Source organism: Cyprinodon tularosa, unplaced genomic scaffold, assembly GCF_016077235.1.
Source record: "Cyprinodon tularosa strain WSP-4 unplaced genomic scaffold, ASM1607723v1 ctg78, whole genome shotgun sequence".
Taxonomy (NCBI): domain Eukaryota; kingdom Metazoa; phylum Chordata; class Actinopteri; order Cyprinodontiformes; family Cyprinodontidae; genus Cyprinodon; species Cyprinodon tularosa.
The window spans coordinates 1,960,633-1,976,146 of NW_024039540.1; the positions used below are offsets into that span (position 1 = coordinate 1,960,633).

A 15,514-nucleotide genomic window follows, 5' to 3' on the forward strand; every position below is an offset into this window, starting at 1 on the left:
TTACTACTATGGAGAAGTAGGGCCAGGCTATTAGGGCTAGGCTAGAGATTTTTTTATTTTTATTTCGAGAATTAAGTCTTAAATTTACAAGAATAAAGTCGCAATGAGAATAGTCATAAAATTATGAGAATAAAGTCGCAAGATTAAGAGAATAAAGTCGTAACATTACAAGAATAAAATTGTAAAATTCCAAGAATAAAGTAAAAAAATTACAAGAATAAAGTCGCAAAGACAATAGCCATAAAATTACAAGAATGAAAAAATCTCTAGCCTGGCCCTTATACTCCGTCATACTCTCACTCCTTTTTGACACAGAAAAAAAAACAATAACTTGTATTTTAATGAACATTTATGTGTTTTAAGTAGCATTTTTTCTAAAAAAAAAAAAAAAAAAAAATCAAATGACCAAAACATGCACAGACCTACAGATTGTTATTAGCTTGTTTATTCATTATTCATTTTGGTTCAATAAACTAAAAACATTTTAAAAAATGACCTCATGTATTTTGTTTTTAATAAATGGCTTCAGAGGACCTGCCTGAATGCTCTCAGTCCTGAAGCCTGCGCTGCAAAGGCTTCCTGCAGCTGCTAACCTACCTTTAAATTTGGAGCGGATGTTGGCTAGCTCTTTGTTTATCCTCTTCACTTCTGCCTCTTTACTTTTACCTGCAAACAGGATAGAAGGATTAAAAACATTGTTAGCATAGAAGAAACAAATCAAACTGTCTGGGTTCTCTCTGGTTCGTAGTCCGAGTTCTGGGTCCATCCCCATTCCTAAGGGGTGGAACCATTCTTCTGGCTCAATTTGCATGTTTTCTAAGCCAAAACAAGGCTTTGCTTTTGGTCCACTCCATAAAGCCTTGAACTCAACACTATTTCTGACATTTTAAATTGAAAAAGCTTCCTGAATGGGAAGCAAAACGTCTTAAAATTTGGAAACAAAGTCCAGTGGATTGTTTTTTAACTTTTTTGGAACAATCTCAGACATTATAGGAAAACAGAAACTGTTTTCTTAGATAAAAATCAAAAGTCTTTCTTTAAAGACTGCCAACACCCTGTTTTAATATTTAATGATGGATCACATCACTAAAGGCCTTTAGGAATAGATGAATAATTTAGCTTCAAACCACAGCTGCTCCGGTACGCTTAATATTATGTGGAATGCCAGTGGATGGATTATTTAGGAGGCTTTAATATCTTATACGCCTCATTGCTTAAATATAAAACATGAATCCATTCAGTTCGACTTTTACTTTCAGTCATTTCATTCATATTAAAATGTACCAAGATCCTAAAGCTCAGAGAGGCTGGAGAATTAGAGCAAAAGAAGTGAGAAAAATTATGATAGCGACCGAGTCGACCTGTGTCTAAGCAGCCAGGTCGCATTCATCCGACCTGAACGCCATTAATACCCGACATAGGCCACTATTTTGGCTTGCCATGAAGAAGCGGCAAGAAAAACAACAACCATGGCGGATGATGATGCGAATAGCAGTACTTATGTTCTAACATCTTGAAAAATTGTGTTTTTATGGTTGGGAAAGAACGCTGGATGTGCTCCAGCGCTGCCATCCATGTTTACTTCCATAAACACAGAGCACGCTGGCCTGTGATGTCACTGCGTCCTCTACTGCGCCTGCAGGACACCTGCGTTGTATGACTGCCGTTCACAAAAGAGATAGCACACAATTCGCATATATTTGGAAATGTGAACAGCAACGAATAAAAAATTTGAATTTCCCAAAAAATAAATTTAATTGAGCATCAAGGCCTGAAGTTCGAATGTAGCCTAAGTAAGTCCATCAGACACGGCAGGCACTAGAAGATGAGCACATCAAGCTACACATGTAGAAGGAGAGCAGTTTAAGTTGTAGATGACCTTTGGGAAAAATTCATTTTCATGTGAAAATATTTTGATTTCAGGAGCGAGCTACTCAGACAGCAGGGAACGTGGAATCAAAGTTCAATTAACTCTGTCTGTACCTGTTATCAGTCAAATTCCGTTGGTTCAATCAACATTCATTAAGTGATTCGTTATGTTATGACCCTGACACAGCTCGAATATTTAGACCAGCGTACGTCTGGCAAGTTAAGTTATGGGTGCGCTTCTATAAGTTATGAGGAGCACGCTGAAACAAGCTGACACACATTGACATAGGCGAGTACGTCGAGACGTATGCCAGCATATGCTATACTTGGCCATAAGTTACAGGTCTGATCGTTGACATACGTTCAGTGTAAGTTACTCATAAGTCATGGTGTCTAGCTTATCCAAAACCTATGAGTAACTTGTGCATAACTTATCAAGAACTCCGACGCATATCAACGTATCTGACGTGTTCCAGACGACCTCTGAACATGTTTCTAACTAATAGCTCCTGGTTAAAGTCGCAGGGAAGCGGCCGTTCCAACTGTTGCATTTCCGAATTTTCCCGAGTGGAGCACGACTTTACACGAGTGAATAAAGTGATTGCGATTGGTCGTTTATCAAGGGGGCGGAATTGTTGTGGCGGAAGGTTCGCAAGCAATTTTTGTTGTGGCCGATTTCTCTGAAGCATCTTGCTAACCAGTTAGCATCTTAGCGCTAGTAGGTTTCCAATGGGAAATTCCATTGGGACCAAGTAGCACTAAATTGGTGACTTAGAAACAACACTGTCAAGGAACGCTATGGACAGAGGAAACATGCAAGAGGAGGAGAGTTTAGTGTCGGAGGTCGTGGATGAGTCTCCTCCGTCATCCATTTTTTATTTAGAGGAGGAAAGCGGGGATTAAGTTGTTGTGGAAGAGGACGCCAGGGCAGCAGAAGCTTGGTTTGGTGTAGAAGGCTTCCAGCCGTACATGTTTGAACCCTTGCCTCGCAACGCTGCCAGTTCTGTTAGCTCTACGCCTGCTGAAGACACAGACGTCCATCCCCGTGAACACTTGGACGGAACTCAATGGGAACGGAGATGATTCTGATTTCTGATTTTAACCGTTGCGTATATTAGCTGCAACATATGAATCAAGATGCTATGACCGAAAGAATTAGATTCACAGATGACCGTTGATATGTAATTGGCCGAATTCAGGTGTTCAGGCTGACGTATAATTAACTGGCCTGTATAAGATAACAGAAAAAAACAAAGATTTTAAGACAGGATTTTTTTTTAAAATAGAAATTCTCTAAATTTTGGGACAATATCATCTGATAAAGAGTAAATTTATATAAATGTTTAAGCCAGAATGATTTGACATTTAAATATGATTTCCCTACAACTTTAAGAAAAATAACAAAAGTACTTCTACAAGATATTCCTGGAAAACATTTACAGACTGAACAAAACTCTTTATTTTGCTAAAACATAGCCTTAATGTATTAATGCTGATACAGGGCACTTACATTTTTTTACTAGATTATTAACTTCTTATCTTATTAATTAGCTTTTTATCTTTTTTTTTTACTTTTTCACTTCTTTTCAACTTAATTTACAGTAGGTAATAAATCATTCAAGGGCTCATATAATTGGTCAAATGCAAAAATAACATGTAAAGCCATGTAGAAGTGTCTTTGCTGAAAGGCTGGATATAAAGAGTGTGTTTCTAAACCTTCCTGAGGGATGGGGCGACTCCATTTGTGATCAAAAACATTAAAAGGTTAAATGAAGTAAAAGAGATATTCTGTCCTTTTCAGTTCAGTTTTATTTACCGATATCTGGCTCTGTAACCAGGAGGACTTTAATCTACAAGTAGATTCTGTTATTTTCAATTACTATTAAAAAACATCACTTCCTTTACAATAAACAACATTGTTTTGTTGTTTAGAAGAGTCTTTAAAGAAGAGCGGTGATTTTCTAAAGCCGGAATCAGAGTCAGACCTTCACAACAATCACCATTACTTCTCTGTTGTGAAACCAAACAAAGGATGTGTTGATGAAACAGGAAAACCTTGGTTTAGGTTTGGGAAACAGCTCAGGATCTAAAGCTTAAAGGCCGTCTGAAAACCCACCATCAGGGATAATTAGCAGGTTTTAACCACTGATCTCTATTTATTCACTGGATTGCTGATTGCCCCAAAAACATGAAGCCACCGTCTACCATGCTGGTTCTCCCCACTCCCACTCCCACACACATTCAAAATGCCTACACCTGTAGCATTTGGCTGCAAAAACAAGCAGTTTTCCGGCTGTGGGAAGATGTTCCACAACATAAACTAACCGGGAAAATCCACATATACACCGATGTATCCTATAGCATGTAGCGTAACATTACACTGGAAAAAATGGAAATCTAGATAAGTATTTTTTTGTTAAAATAAGTGCATTTGTTCCTGAATTGAGGAGGTAAAAGAGACGTTTTGCCAATTGAACAAGACAATTTACATTTAAAATAAGAAAAAACAATTTCAGTGTCTCATTTCAAGTGCATGTTTTCTAATTATCTTATTTTAAGAGTAAAAATTCTCATTCACTTGGCAAACTATCTTATTTACTTACTCAAATTAATGTTAAATACACTTAATTTACTTAATTCTGGATCGTTTTTCCAGTGTAGTCTGGCTATTTTGGACTGATAAAAGTTATTGACTGAATTAGCCATTTACATTGTGTCCAACGTAAGAAAACAGAAAGTAGAGTAAATAGAAAGTAATTTACAGTGAAATGTCAATGTAGTAATTCATTATTAAGCGGATGACACTGTCGTTTTTGTAGCATTTGTTGTATTTCTCATTTGAAAAAATCATGTGCTAAAATATATTGCATGTTATATTGCATTTGAACCTAGCTCCTAGCTGTCTATAAGTGAGAAGTGGGGTCCACCCTGGAAAGGTCTCCAGTCCATCACAGGGCAACACAGAGACAAACAGGACAAACAACCATTCACACACACACACACACTCACACCAAAGGGGAAATTAGATAAGCTAATTAACCTAACAGTCATGTTTTTGGACTGTGGGAGGAAGCTGGAGTACCTGGAGAGAACCCACACATGCTCAAGGAGAACATGCAAACTTCCTGCAGAAAGAACCTGGAACCTTCTTGCTGCAAGGCAGCAGTGCTACCCACTGCTCCACTAAGCAGCCCTTTCATGTTATGCTTTATTAACTTAACGTTATTGTGATGGATTTATATAATGTGTTATATTACATGACTTATAGACTTCATACTGACTATGCAATGTGATGTGCCTATATATTTATTATAAGTTGAAGTAATCTATTGATGCTATGAAACAGCCAGTGAGTGTCAAAGTGATGGATTTATCTTTCTTTTAAAAGTCTTAACTCCCCCTGAAAATGAGAACATCATCGTTGTTCGATGCTGTAGCGCACAGATTGTTTACATTGCGACCGGTCTATCTAGGGAGTACCAATATGGCGGCCAGTGGCTTCACTTCAACCCCACACCTACAACGGGTAATCAGCAATCCAGAGAATAAACAGAGATGAGTGGGTTTAACTGATGTCTTAGGAGATGAGGAGGAAACTTTTAATTACTTTTCTGTTAAAACTTCTTTACAGGACATCAATTTTTAACAGAAAACTATGAGGTAGACACTCCTGATGAAACACCCTGACTTTAAACTAGTAACTTTAGTTTCCCGAGAAATTCACCAGTTTTTATCTGCAGGGAGCGGTTCGGTTCACGCCCTGAACGCAACATTAGCCGCTGGGAGCTAACGGCTAACTAACGCTGTTGGAACAAACACACAGTCCAGCAATTAGTCTCCCCCCCTACTAACACCTGCTCTAATGACCCCGGTAGATACACCGAGCCGCCGGAGTCCGCCGCCGCCGTTACAGCGGCTGCTGTGGGTTAGCTTCAGGTTGAAAACAAACTCACAGTTCCTGATGTCTGAGATGAACACGGCAAGTCCACGCATTCCATCTCCTTTAGAGACCGTGGGCATTTTGTCCACTCCGTGTCGATGCGAGCTGTCTGTGTGACTGATAATGACACCTCAGCAACAGGAAGCAAGTTTCTAACTAAGTTGTTTTGGTTCAGTTAACTTCAGTCTGAGCAGGAGCTGCTCTACAGGAACCAGACGGACTGCGGCTGCGTCCCTTTAGCGCAGGAAACACCCCGCGCGCGGCTGCGTCCCTTTAGCGCAGGAAACACCCCGCGCGCGGCTGCTGCGCTCCGACCGTCTGGAAGTCCTTCTCACCGTCTGCGTTCGAAAGAGTAGCAGGTTGACCAGACTCCAGCACGGAGGAAATCTGGTTTCATTACTGCAAGTTTTTGACATCTGACAAAACAAAAATAGGTTTTTTAACTTAAATAAAAAGGCAAAGATGAATCTAAAAAAAAAAAAAAAACTTTTTAAGAGTAAGTTGTGTTTTCTCAAATCTTATTTTTTATCGTCTTTTACTATTAAAATTACGAGTATTAGGGCCAGGCAAGAGATTTTTTTTTTCAAGAATAAAGTCGGAAAATTACGAGAATAAAGTCAGAAAATTACATGAATAAAGTCATAAAATTACTAGAAAAAAGTTGTTAAATTACGAGAATAAAGGCGCAACGACAATAGTCATAAATTTACAAGAATAAAGGCATAACATTGCGAGACTTAAGTCATAAATTGTGGGAATAAAGTTGTAATTTACGGAAAAAAGTCACAACAAAAATAGTCATAAAATTAAGAGAATAAATTTGTAATATTATGAGAAAAAAGTTTTAAAATTACGAGAATAATGTCGTAAGTTACGAGAATAAAGTCATTGAATTACGTGAATAAAGTCGTAAGTTAAGAGAATATAGTCGCAACATTAAAGCTGCAGTCTGTAACATTGAGAAGAGAGCAAACTTCGACTGAAAATTTGAAGAAAAACAGGTTTCACGCCACTCCCCCACCCTCTCTGCTTCACTCATGCCCCACCTCCAAGCTCCACCCGTCTCACAGCACCTGCGCAGCTACCGCATGCGACCAGAAGCGTCCAAGCAGCGTACGCGGCATGGAGTGTGAACCGGTAAGAGCGATAACACTCACCTCCAAGCAGCTAGATATAAGATGCTGGTTATACCGACGTTTGCCGTGTAAGCAGTTGTCGGCAGGGGCAGTAAGGGCAGTTTCTCTTTCGCTGCTGGCTGTCGCTCCGCCATGACTTCCACGCGCGTCCTCCTGACTGCGGCAGCCGGGCGCTGCGGCAGGTTAAGCGGTGGGTGGGGGGGAGCTGTGATTGACACTCCATCAGTCGCTCCTCTGGCTGTGATTGGTTGTTTTGACTCGTCCCGAATTATTCTTTCCAGATTGAAATACAGGCAGTAGGCGGTACCAATTGAAGCAGTTTTTTCCACAGGTTACATATCACATGTACTGCTGTCTGGGCATAGGGACAGTTTTAGCCAATATGACAAAAAAGAGATTTTTAAAAACATACAGACTTCAGCTTTAAGAGAAATAAAGACGTAAAATTACGTCAATAAAGCCATTAGTTACGAGACTTAAGTCGCAACATTACGAGAATTAAGTCGTAAAATTACAAGAAAAAAGTCACAATGAGAATAGTCAGAAAATTAAGACAATAAAGTTGTAACATTACGGGCATAAAGTCGTAAAATTAAGAGAATAAAGTCGTAACATTAAGAGAAAAGTAATAAAATTACGACAATAAAGTCGTAACATTAAGAGAATAAAGTTGTTAAATTACGAGAATAAAGTCGCAGCGAGAATAGTCATGAAATTCCAAGAATAAAGGCATAACATTACGAGAATGAAGTCATAAAATTATGAAAATAAATGACTATGACCTGGATGACTGAGAATCTTCATCAGCACGTTGACTTGCGTTATTGCACTTGCAGTGCAGAACTGTACTGACCATATAAATAGGCGAAAATTATGCAGACTACACAGTAGTTAAATGTAAAAATATAAAATCTGTGCAATATATATATATATATATATATATATATATATATATATATATATATATATATATATATATATATATATATATATATATATAATTCTGAAAAAAAAAAACGGGGAAAAGATTAAAATACACCAAAAGACATTTTTAATAGAAAACTTAACAAAGATTCTTAAAACCATTATTTGGTCAAAACGAGACTGCAACCTTTTATAATTTCACAAAACCCTCTTACAGCCCTAAATGTCTAATAACTTTTGAAAAAAAATAAAATGTATAATTTCTTTATTCATATCCATGACAGAAAGTTGTTGACATTTTTAATAAAGTGTCATTTTTTTACCAAGCATGCTTGAAGTGACAGTGGAGAGGAAAAACTCCCTTTTAACAGGAAGAAACCTCTCAGATATAGCTGAGTATCATCAGCATAACAGAGAAAATTAATCCCATGTTGTCCCATAATTCTACCGATTGGGAGCATATATATAGTAAAGAGAATTGGTCCTAGCACTGATCCCTGTGGTACTCCACAGGTAACCTTTGAGCATGTTGAAGATCTATCATTAACATGAACAAACTGAAATCGATCAGATAGATAAGATTTAAACCAGTCTAGTGCTGTACCTTTAATTCCTACAAAATATTCAAGTCTTTCTAAAAGAATATTATGGTCAACTGTAGGGATGGGAATCGAAAACCGGTTCCTGTTCAGAACCGGTTCCGTATTTTCCGATTCCATGGCATCATTTGGCAGCTCGCTGAACGATTCTTTTTTCGATTCCCGCAGCACCAGAGCCTAGAGCGCCGGCTATGGGGAGCACGACTTACGTCACGTTTTTTACGTAAGTTACGCAAGTTACGCAAGTTACGCAAGTTGGAAGAACTATTCGAGGAGGAAGTCAACGAGCTGCGGTCACTTTGTGAATCAAAGCCCCGTCTTTCCTTAGCCCAGAGGGTACATCAGGAAATCCAGCTCTATAAAAGCTTGCCCTCCATCCCCTGCAGGGATAGCGCCACACTGTGGTGGTGGAAGAAGCAAGATACGCTGCCCTTGCTATCTGGACTGGCTGAAAACTACCTCTGTGTGCAGGCTTCCTCCACCCCATCTGAGAGGGGGTGTGGAGACACCTTAAGCGCTGAAAGATCCCGTATCCTTCCAGAAAAAGCAGATATGCTCATCTTTCTGCAAAAGAACTGTTAATTTTCCATACTACTGTTTTATAATTAGTATTTTTTTTTATTTAAAATAGGTTATTATCCCATCATTTGTTATTAGACATTGTTGGTTATTAAGTTTGTTCTTGTATTCATTTTTCATTTAAACACAGATGTTACTCCAGTTTCACATTTCCTGTGGACATCTTGATCTTGTTGAGTTTGTAAGATTGTGCAATAGTTAAGTAAACAAAGTTGATTCTGATAATCAAACTGTTTGTTCTCCTTTTTCCCCCAAATTGGAATCGAAAAAAGAATCGATAAAGAATCGAATCGTTTCATAGAATCGAAAAGGGAATCGGAATCGTGAAAATCTTTTCAATTCCCAACCCTAGTCAACTGTATCAAATGCAGCACTGAGATCCAACGGGACAAGTACAGATACAAGTCCATTATCTGAGGCCATGAGAATATCATTAGTGACTTTCACCAGAGCTGTTTCAGTGCTATGATGAGCTCTAAAGCCAGACTGAAACTCTTCAAAAAGTTCATTATGGTTTATGTGATCGCACACTTGTTTAGCAAGTGATTCCTCAAAAATTTTAGATAAGAAAGGAAGATTGGATATAGGTCTATAATTGACCAAAACATCTGGGTCAAAAGACATTTCTTAAGTAAAGGTTCTTACAGATTTCATCATCGTTGATTAGGAAATCAGTTTGTGCTTTCTCCAAAAAACGTTCACATCCTTCTTTTAAATTCAAAGATATGAATGATTGAAAGTGAAACATGGATACATACTAGCTCATGCTAGATTAATGCTAGTCTAATGCTAGATTACAACCAATTCTGTTTAAGGTCATACATAGATTATATAACTCGGAGGTCAAATAAGATCCCAAAATTCTCCTGTATATGAAACATTTAAGAGATCAGATTGCATTCTATCAGCAATTTTAATAATACTGTGAGTTTCATAATTCCTGGGATTTGAACTTTAAGTAAAACTCCAATGCATTTAAAGTAAACCTGCATCCAAATTCTGAGATTGAATTATTTGGCTCCTCCAATATTTTGCACAATATGGGTAGAAATATTATACCCTCTGTGTCCCATGATATGATCATAGTGTAGAGATGTCTTTTAAATATGCGGACATCTGAGTCACCACCTAAGTAAGTTCGAGACCTAGATGGTAGGAATGCTTCCTATTAAAACTGAGAAATGACTGACACATTTCAGAAATTCAGTGTGGTTTGGGACCTACTAGTCTGGAGTGAATTTTGATCCATTATTGCTGCAAGCAAAGAACGTGCTTTGTAAATTGAAAGTTGAAACTTTGCTCTAATCTCTGATTTTCTTAATAGCTGTAATAACAAACTTTCAGTTTTGATCAAATTTGGCTCTACCCAGTCTGGTAGATTGGCTCTGGATGATGAATAGTACTGAGGTAATGAATCCAACTGTAGTGAAACAATAACGACGATGTTGAAAATAAACGTTTAACTTAAGTTTTGTCCCGTATTAATGCACCACATAGTGCAGTTGCTCAGTGCAGTTGCTTAGTGCAGATGAAACAGACCCCCTTGGGCCAAGACAGAGGTGTCATTCAACTAGTTGTAAGTTGACATATAATCACAAAAGTTGTGAAAATATTTTATGAAGGTTGAAAAGTTACTTATTGTTGTTTTAAGGAAGTATTCCCTCTGATCTCCTCCTCCATTTTAAATGTGATTAATCTATCCCTGTTACAGGGGTATGTACCTCAGGCTTTTAAGGGTGCTGTAATTAATCCATTACAAACAAAACTGTCTCTAGGCCCAGATGACTTGGTCAATTATAGACCTATATCCAATCTTCCTTTCTGATCTAATATTTTTGAGAAAATAGTTGCCAATCAAGTGTGTGACCACTTAAAGGCTGGTTATCCTCCACCAGCAGTGTGTCGCAGTGAGCTTGTCACAGATATTTTTGATTTATGCCCAATATTGAAGCATGGTCTGCGCTATGTTGTTACACACCACAATGCAAGAGGGACAATAAGGAACTAGCTGTGGGTCTAGATATGGCCGAGGCGGTGAGGAAGCGGAGGCAAGTTTGTGCGATAACGGAGAGACATGAGGAGGAAAAAGAGCGGGGATCCAGGCGGGAAAAGGGTCTCAGCGTTCTTGCGCACCTCGCTCTTATAGCTGGTCCAACTTCATTAGTCTTTTACCCCAATGGCGGTCATACAAACAAAACAAGCCGATAAGGTACCAAAAAGGAAATACGCATAGAGTAGAGCGGATGTAGATTTGACCAATCAGAGGCCTCCTGTCTGCAGTACTGTCTGTGGTCACCTACAATTTTGGAAAGGTGCACCAGAGTGTCTATGGAAGGGGCGGGGGCACATTTGCATTCGCTGCGACACACGCACAGATGACCTGGTTTCTGAGTATAAATCAGCCTTTACACCATAGTGAACTTTTTGAAGGTTTCTGGTTTTAGAGATCATCATAGCACTGAAACAACTCTGGTGAAAGTCACTAATGATATTCTCATAATGGACTTGTCATTATCTTGTTTCTTATGTCTAAAAGAGAGCAACTAGAAGCTGTAATTTTCAAAGCATGGACGTGTAAATATGCTTTCATGTATTAACAGAGGTTTTAGAAAGATTATTTTGTTTTTACATGTATTTCTTTTTAATTTCTTTGTTGGTACTGTGTAGATTGACTATGAAGTGTCTGGCCCTTGTCAGTTTTCACCCACCCCTATAGTGCCTTGACACCCCTATGAACATTTTATCACCACATCACTAAAAAGTTTATGACTTTTACTTTTTATTCTTTTAAATTGTGTCTTCATTTATTCTTAGTATAAAACTCAATAGCATACATTTCTCCATAGAGGTAATTAGAATCAACATGTGTTATCCACATGATTGATTTCTACATGGCTGTGTGAGGCTAGTAAGACCAACGCATAACAGAATAAACCTCTGAAAACAAGCATGTGGTTCCAGGATGACCCTGAACAGAGACAACACAGGAAAAGAAAGCAATACCACCCTTAGGCACGGCGGCTCTAATTGTATCAGCAGAGACTAGATGGATCACTCTGCTTTTAATTAAGCTTACTAAAATAGGCCGCACTGCTCCGACTCCCCGCCCAGAAAACCTGGCAGTTAACCAGCCAGCAGTACTGCATCACCTGGTTTCATCCCAGATTGTTAGGGAGGCTCAGATCCGGCTGCAAATGTGTTTAGGTGTACAAGGTCTCATGCAGATTCTTTTAAAGACGACCAGCTGTCTCAGGCAAATGAACAAAAAAAAAAAAAAACAGAGACAGACTTCTGGTCTGCTCCAAATCTAATCTGAGTAAAATCACTCATCAAAGATGAACTGTACGTCTGAGGTGGAAATGTGCTCACACACACAAGCACACAAGCTGAATGAGTGATTGGTTTGTTTACAGGTGTGCTGGGGGTAGTATCTGTGAGGGAGTCAGTGATAGCAATCATATGGCTGCAGATGGGACAGTCAGACACAGATTTAATAGAATCAACAGTTCTTCTATTGAACAAGAGTTTCTAGAAACATATCTCTATACTTCCAGCTGCATGAAAGTCACTAAAAGAAAGCAATAACTCATCTTCGACAAAAGACTCAAGTCTTATCAGGTGTATAGGGATGGACAGACTGTGAGAGGACCAGCTGCATTATTTATGTGCACTCTGGTCTCGTTATCTGAAGTTTCATAATATTTAACTAAAAAAATAGGGGTAACAAATTATCTGTATATACACAAAATGTAACATCCATCCATTCATCAATCTACTCCTGCTTAATCTGTCAGGATCAAACAAGAACCAGTGCCTATCACCAGCAGTCTATGGGTTAGAGGCAGGGTACAGGGGCACAAAATGTAACAATAATAATGTATTTTGTACCCTTTCAATTATCCTCCTCTTCATTTAAACCAGTGGACGATGACCACACCTTCGCAACTATGTCTCCTCCTTTCAAAGAGTATCTAGTCTTTACCAGCATCACATTTCCAAACCAGTTGGGGTCTCTGCCTGCTTCTAGTTAAGTAAAATAAACCACTGTGCCAGAAAACATGCAAATAAAATGAACTTTTTTTTTTACTCCAACAGTGAATTGTGTAGAGCAGTGGCCAAGCCAGAACAATATCGTAGGGATGACAATGAGCCAGAACCAGTTTAAGGTCAGTCTTCTCTTATTACACTGCACCAACTGGGAAATTAATAAGAAAACATTTTTAGTTTCAATGAAAACCTGTGAAATCAGACAAAATCAGCCCTTCCTAATAAATCTGCACATATGTATTCATCCATGTTGTCCAACTCCGTTAATGTTCTAAATTAAACACATTGAACTACTTGAGCAGTGGTTCTTCATATGAAACTCCTAAATCACTTACAGAGCTGCATACCTTAACGCCCCCCCCCCATAAGACGCAGAAAATAGATCTGAAAAGAGCAAGAATTCTGCTTTTGTCAGCATTAATGTTAACATATCGATCAACCATCACAGGGATGTGCATGACAAGGAAGGGCTATATACACTGCATGCACAATTAAGGTAGTTAACATTGTATTACTTCTTCAGTTCCTTGAGTTATTTACTGTCACAGGTAGGTGCTTCAGCCGGAGAGTGTTGGCGGTGTGATTTAAGGAGGGCCGGCCCTCGCACGCTGAAATTAGGACTGGCCCACCAGGCAAATGCCTGGTGTCACAGATTACTAGTCCGCGCCTGGTGGCTATAGATGTGGCCAGTGACTGGTTTTGGGTCAAGTCATTTTTATTTCCTAATATACACACTGCTTTAAGGTAATGGCTGCAAAGGCACCACTCTCTGGGTGGACCAAAGTTTCTAGTATCCACAGTAGATTTATTTGCTATTAGGACACATCTAACTTTTCCGGAATCCTCTTTTCAAACCTCTATATGAACCACAGGTTTCGTTTTTGATATTTCTTTATCCTTTCAGCATCATTTAGAAAGCTACTAGGGATTGCTTTTAACATTAAATAAATGTTTCAAAGCATATATCTTTGGTGGCAAAACAAAATTATAAAAGCCTTTTTACCTGTCTCAATAAATCCTAATAATAGTGTTACACTAATACTGATACAATATCGGGCGGGGCCCCGATCGAGCACTAAAATGGCGGTATCAGTATCGGCGAGTACCAACCAATAGGGCACCGATACCATTTTGAGAGCCAAAAGTTTATTCAACTATTGTTACCAATTCCAGGTAGGCAATAAAAAGTTCTACTGGATTCACTTTGTATCAGTCTTTTTCCTGCTTCACAAAGGTAGGCAGCAGCTTGACAAAGCCATGATAGCAATTATTTTACATCCAAGTGCAGTTCCTCATATACACACACACACACATCAATTTCAACCAGATGGTTTCGGTATGGTATCGGTATTGGCCAATACTGCACAGCCATGTATCGGGTATCGTATTGGGGCCAAAAAATTGGCATTGTCGCAACGCTAGTTCTAGGGTTAGGGTTACGGCTATAGGCTTAAACTGCCAGAGGGCGTAGGGACTTCTATTCCATATTCTGCTTAATTCCATCTTGATTTTTTCATTCTGCAGTATTTGTTCGTTCAACATCTCACTTTATGCTATCTTTGCTTTTTATCATCATAGTAGCTTCATCAGGTCTGTTCCTGTTTGGCTGTGATACCATCCTTCGCTGCTGCCATTATCAACACCTTTGATTACAGAGGATACAGTTGGGGCTGTTTTTCAGTGTTTAGTTCTAGTTCTTTCCTAGACATAGATATGGGCTCAGCTTTTACTGTGACTAAGTAGATGTTCTTTCTTTCTTCCGTTGACAAGAAAACTGGCTCAGAGCTCGTCTGAGTAACTGCTTCTTCCCCAGACAGACCCACCTGTGGAACTAGTTTATTGTTAGCTTTTTTAACATAGAAAGTATTTATAGATCAGTGCCTCTATTTTTGTTTTCTATGTCTACTTCTTTGTCATTGAACTCCAGTTGGCGTCTGCAGGTGACCTCTCACACTGAGCCTGGTTCTGGCTCTGCTGGAGGTTTCTTCCAGTTAAAAGGGAGTTTTTCCTTTCCACTGTTTCCACATCCTCATCCAGGAGGATAAAAAAAAAATCAATGACTGGATGCAATCAGCTGGTTTTTCACGGATTGAAAACTTAATTCAGTCTGGATGACCGAGATTTAGGTTTGAATTGGTACTATGAAAATTCTTATTTCTATTATTCATCATTAGTTTATTACAGTGCCACTTATTATAGGCAAAGCCTGTAACTTTGGAAACATGTCGTAGCTTAAGAAAATTCAATCTGAAGCACAGCAGTCTTTACTGAAGCAGCGGTGGTCTGCAGGCCATGTTAATCAGGCTTGCTCTAATTTCCCTCATGTTCAAATTGAACCTCTCCATCTCTCTTTCCTGAACCCTCCCCACCCTGCAGACTCATAAATACAACCCTCATTTTGTTCTTTCTGACTCTACTAC

General features: G+C 38.8%; 1 protein-coding gene across 2 annotated transcripts in view; it reads right to left on the reverse strand.

The window, feature by feature from the left end:
- The window catches only part of LOC119773720 (AP-2 complex subunit alpha-2), a 46,496-nt gene extending 40,409 nt beyond the window's left edge, over nucleotides 1–6,087 (reverse strand). The window contains exons 1-2 of one of the 2 annotated variants that reach the window (XM_038270840.1): nucleotides 5,823–6,087; nucleotides 598–666 (exon numbers count right to left, since the gene is read on the reverse strand). In XM_038270840.1, coding sequence (XP_038126768.1) covers nucleotides 598–666; nucleotides 5,823–5,889 — 136 coding nt within the window. In that variant the 5' untranslated portion in view covers nucleotides 5,890–6,087. The remainder of the gene's footprint in view (nucleotides 1–597; nucleotides 667–5,822) is intronic. The other variant, XM_038270842.1, reaches the window with a different exon arrangement.
- Between the last annotated feature and the right edge of the window lie 9,427 nt (nucleotides 6,088–15,514).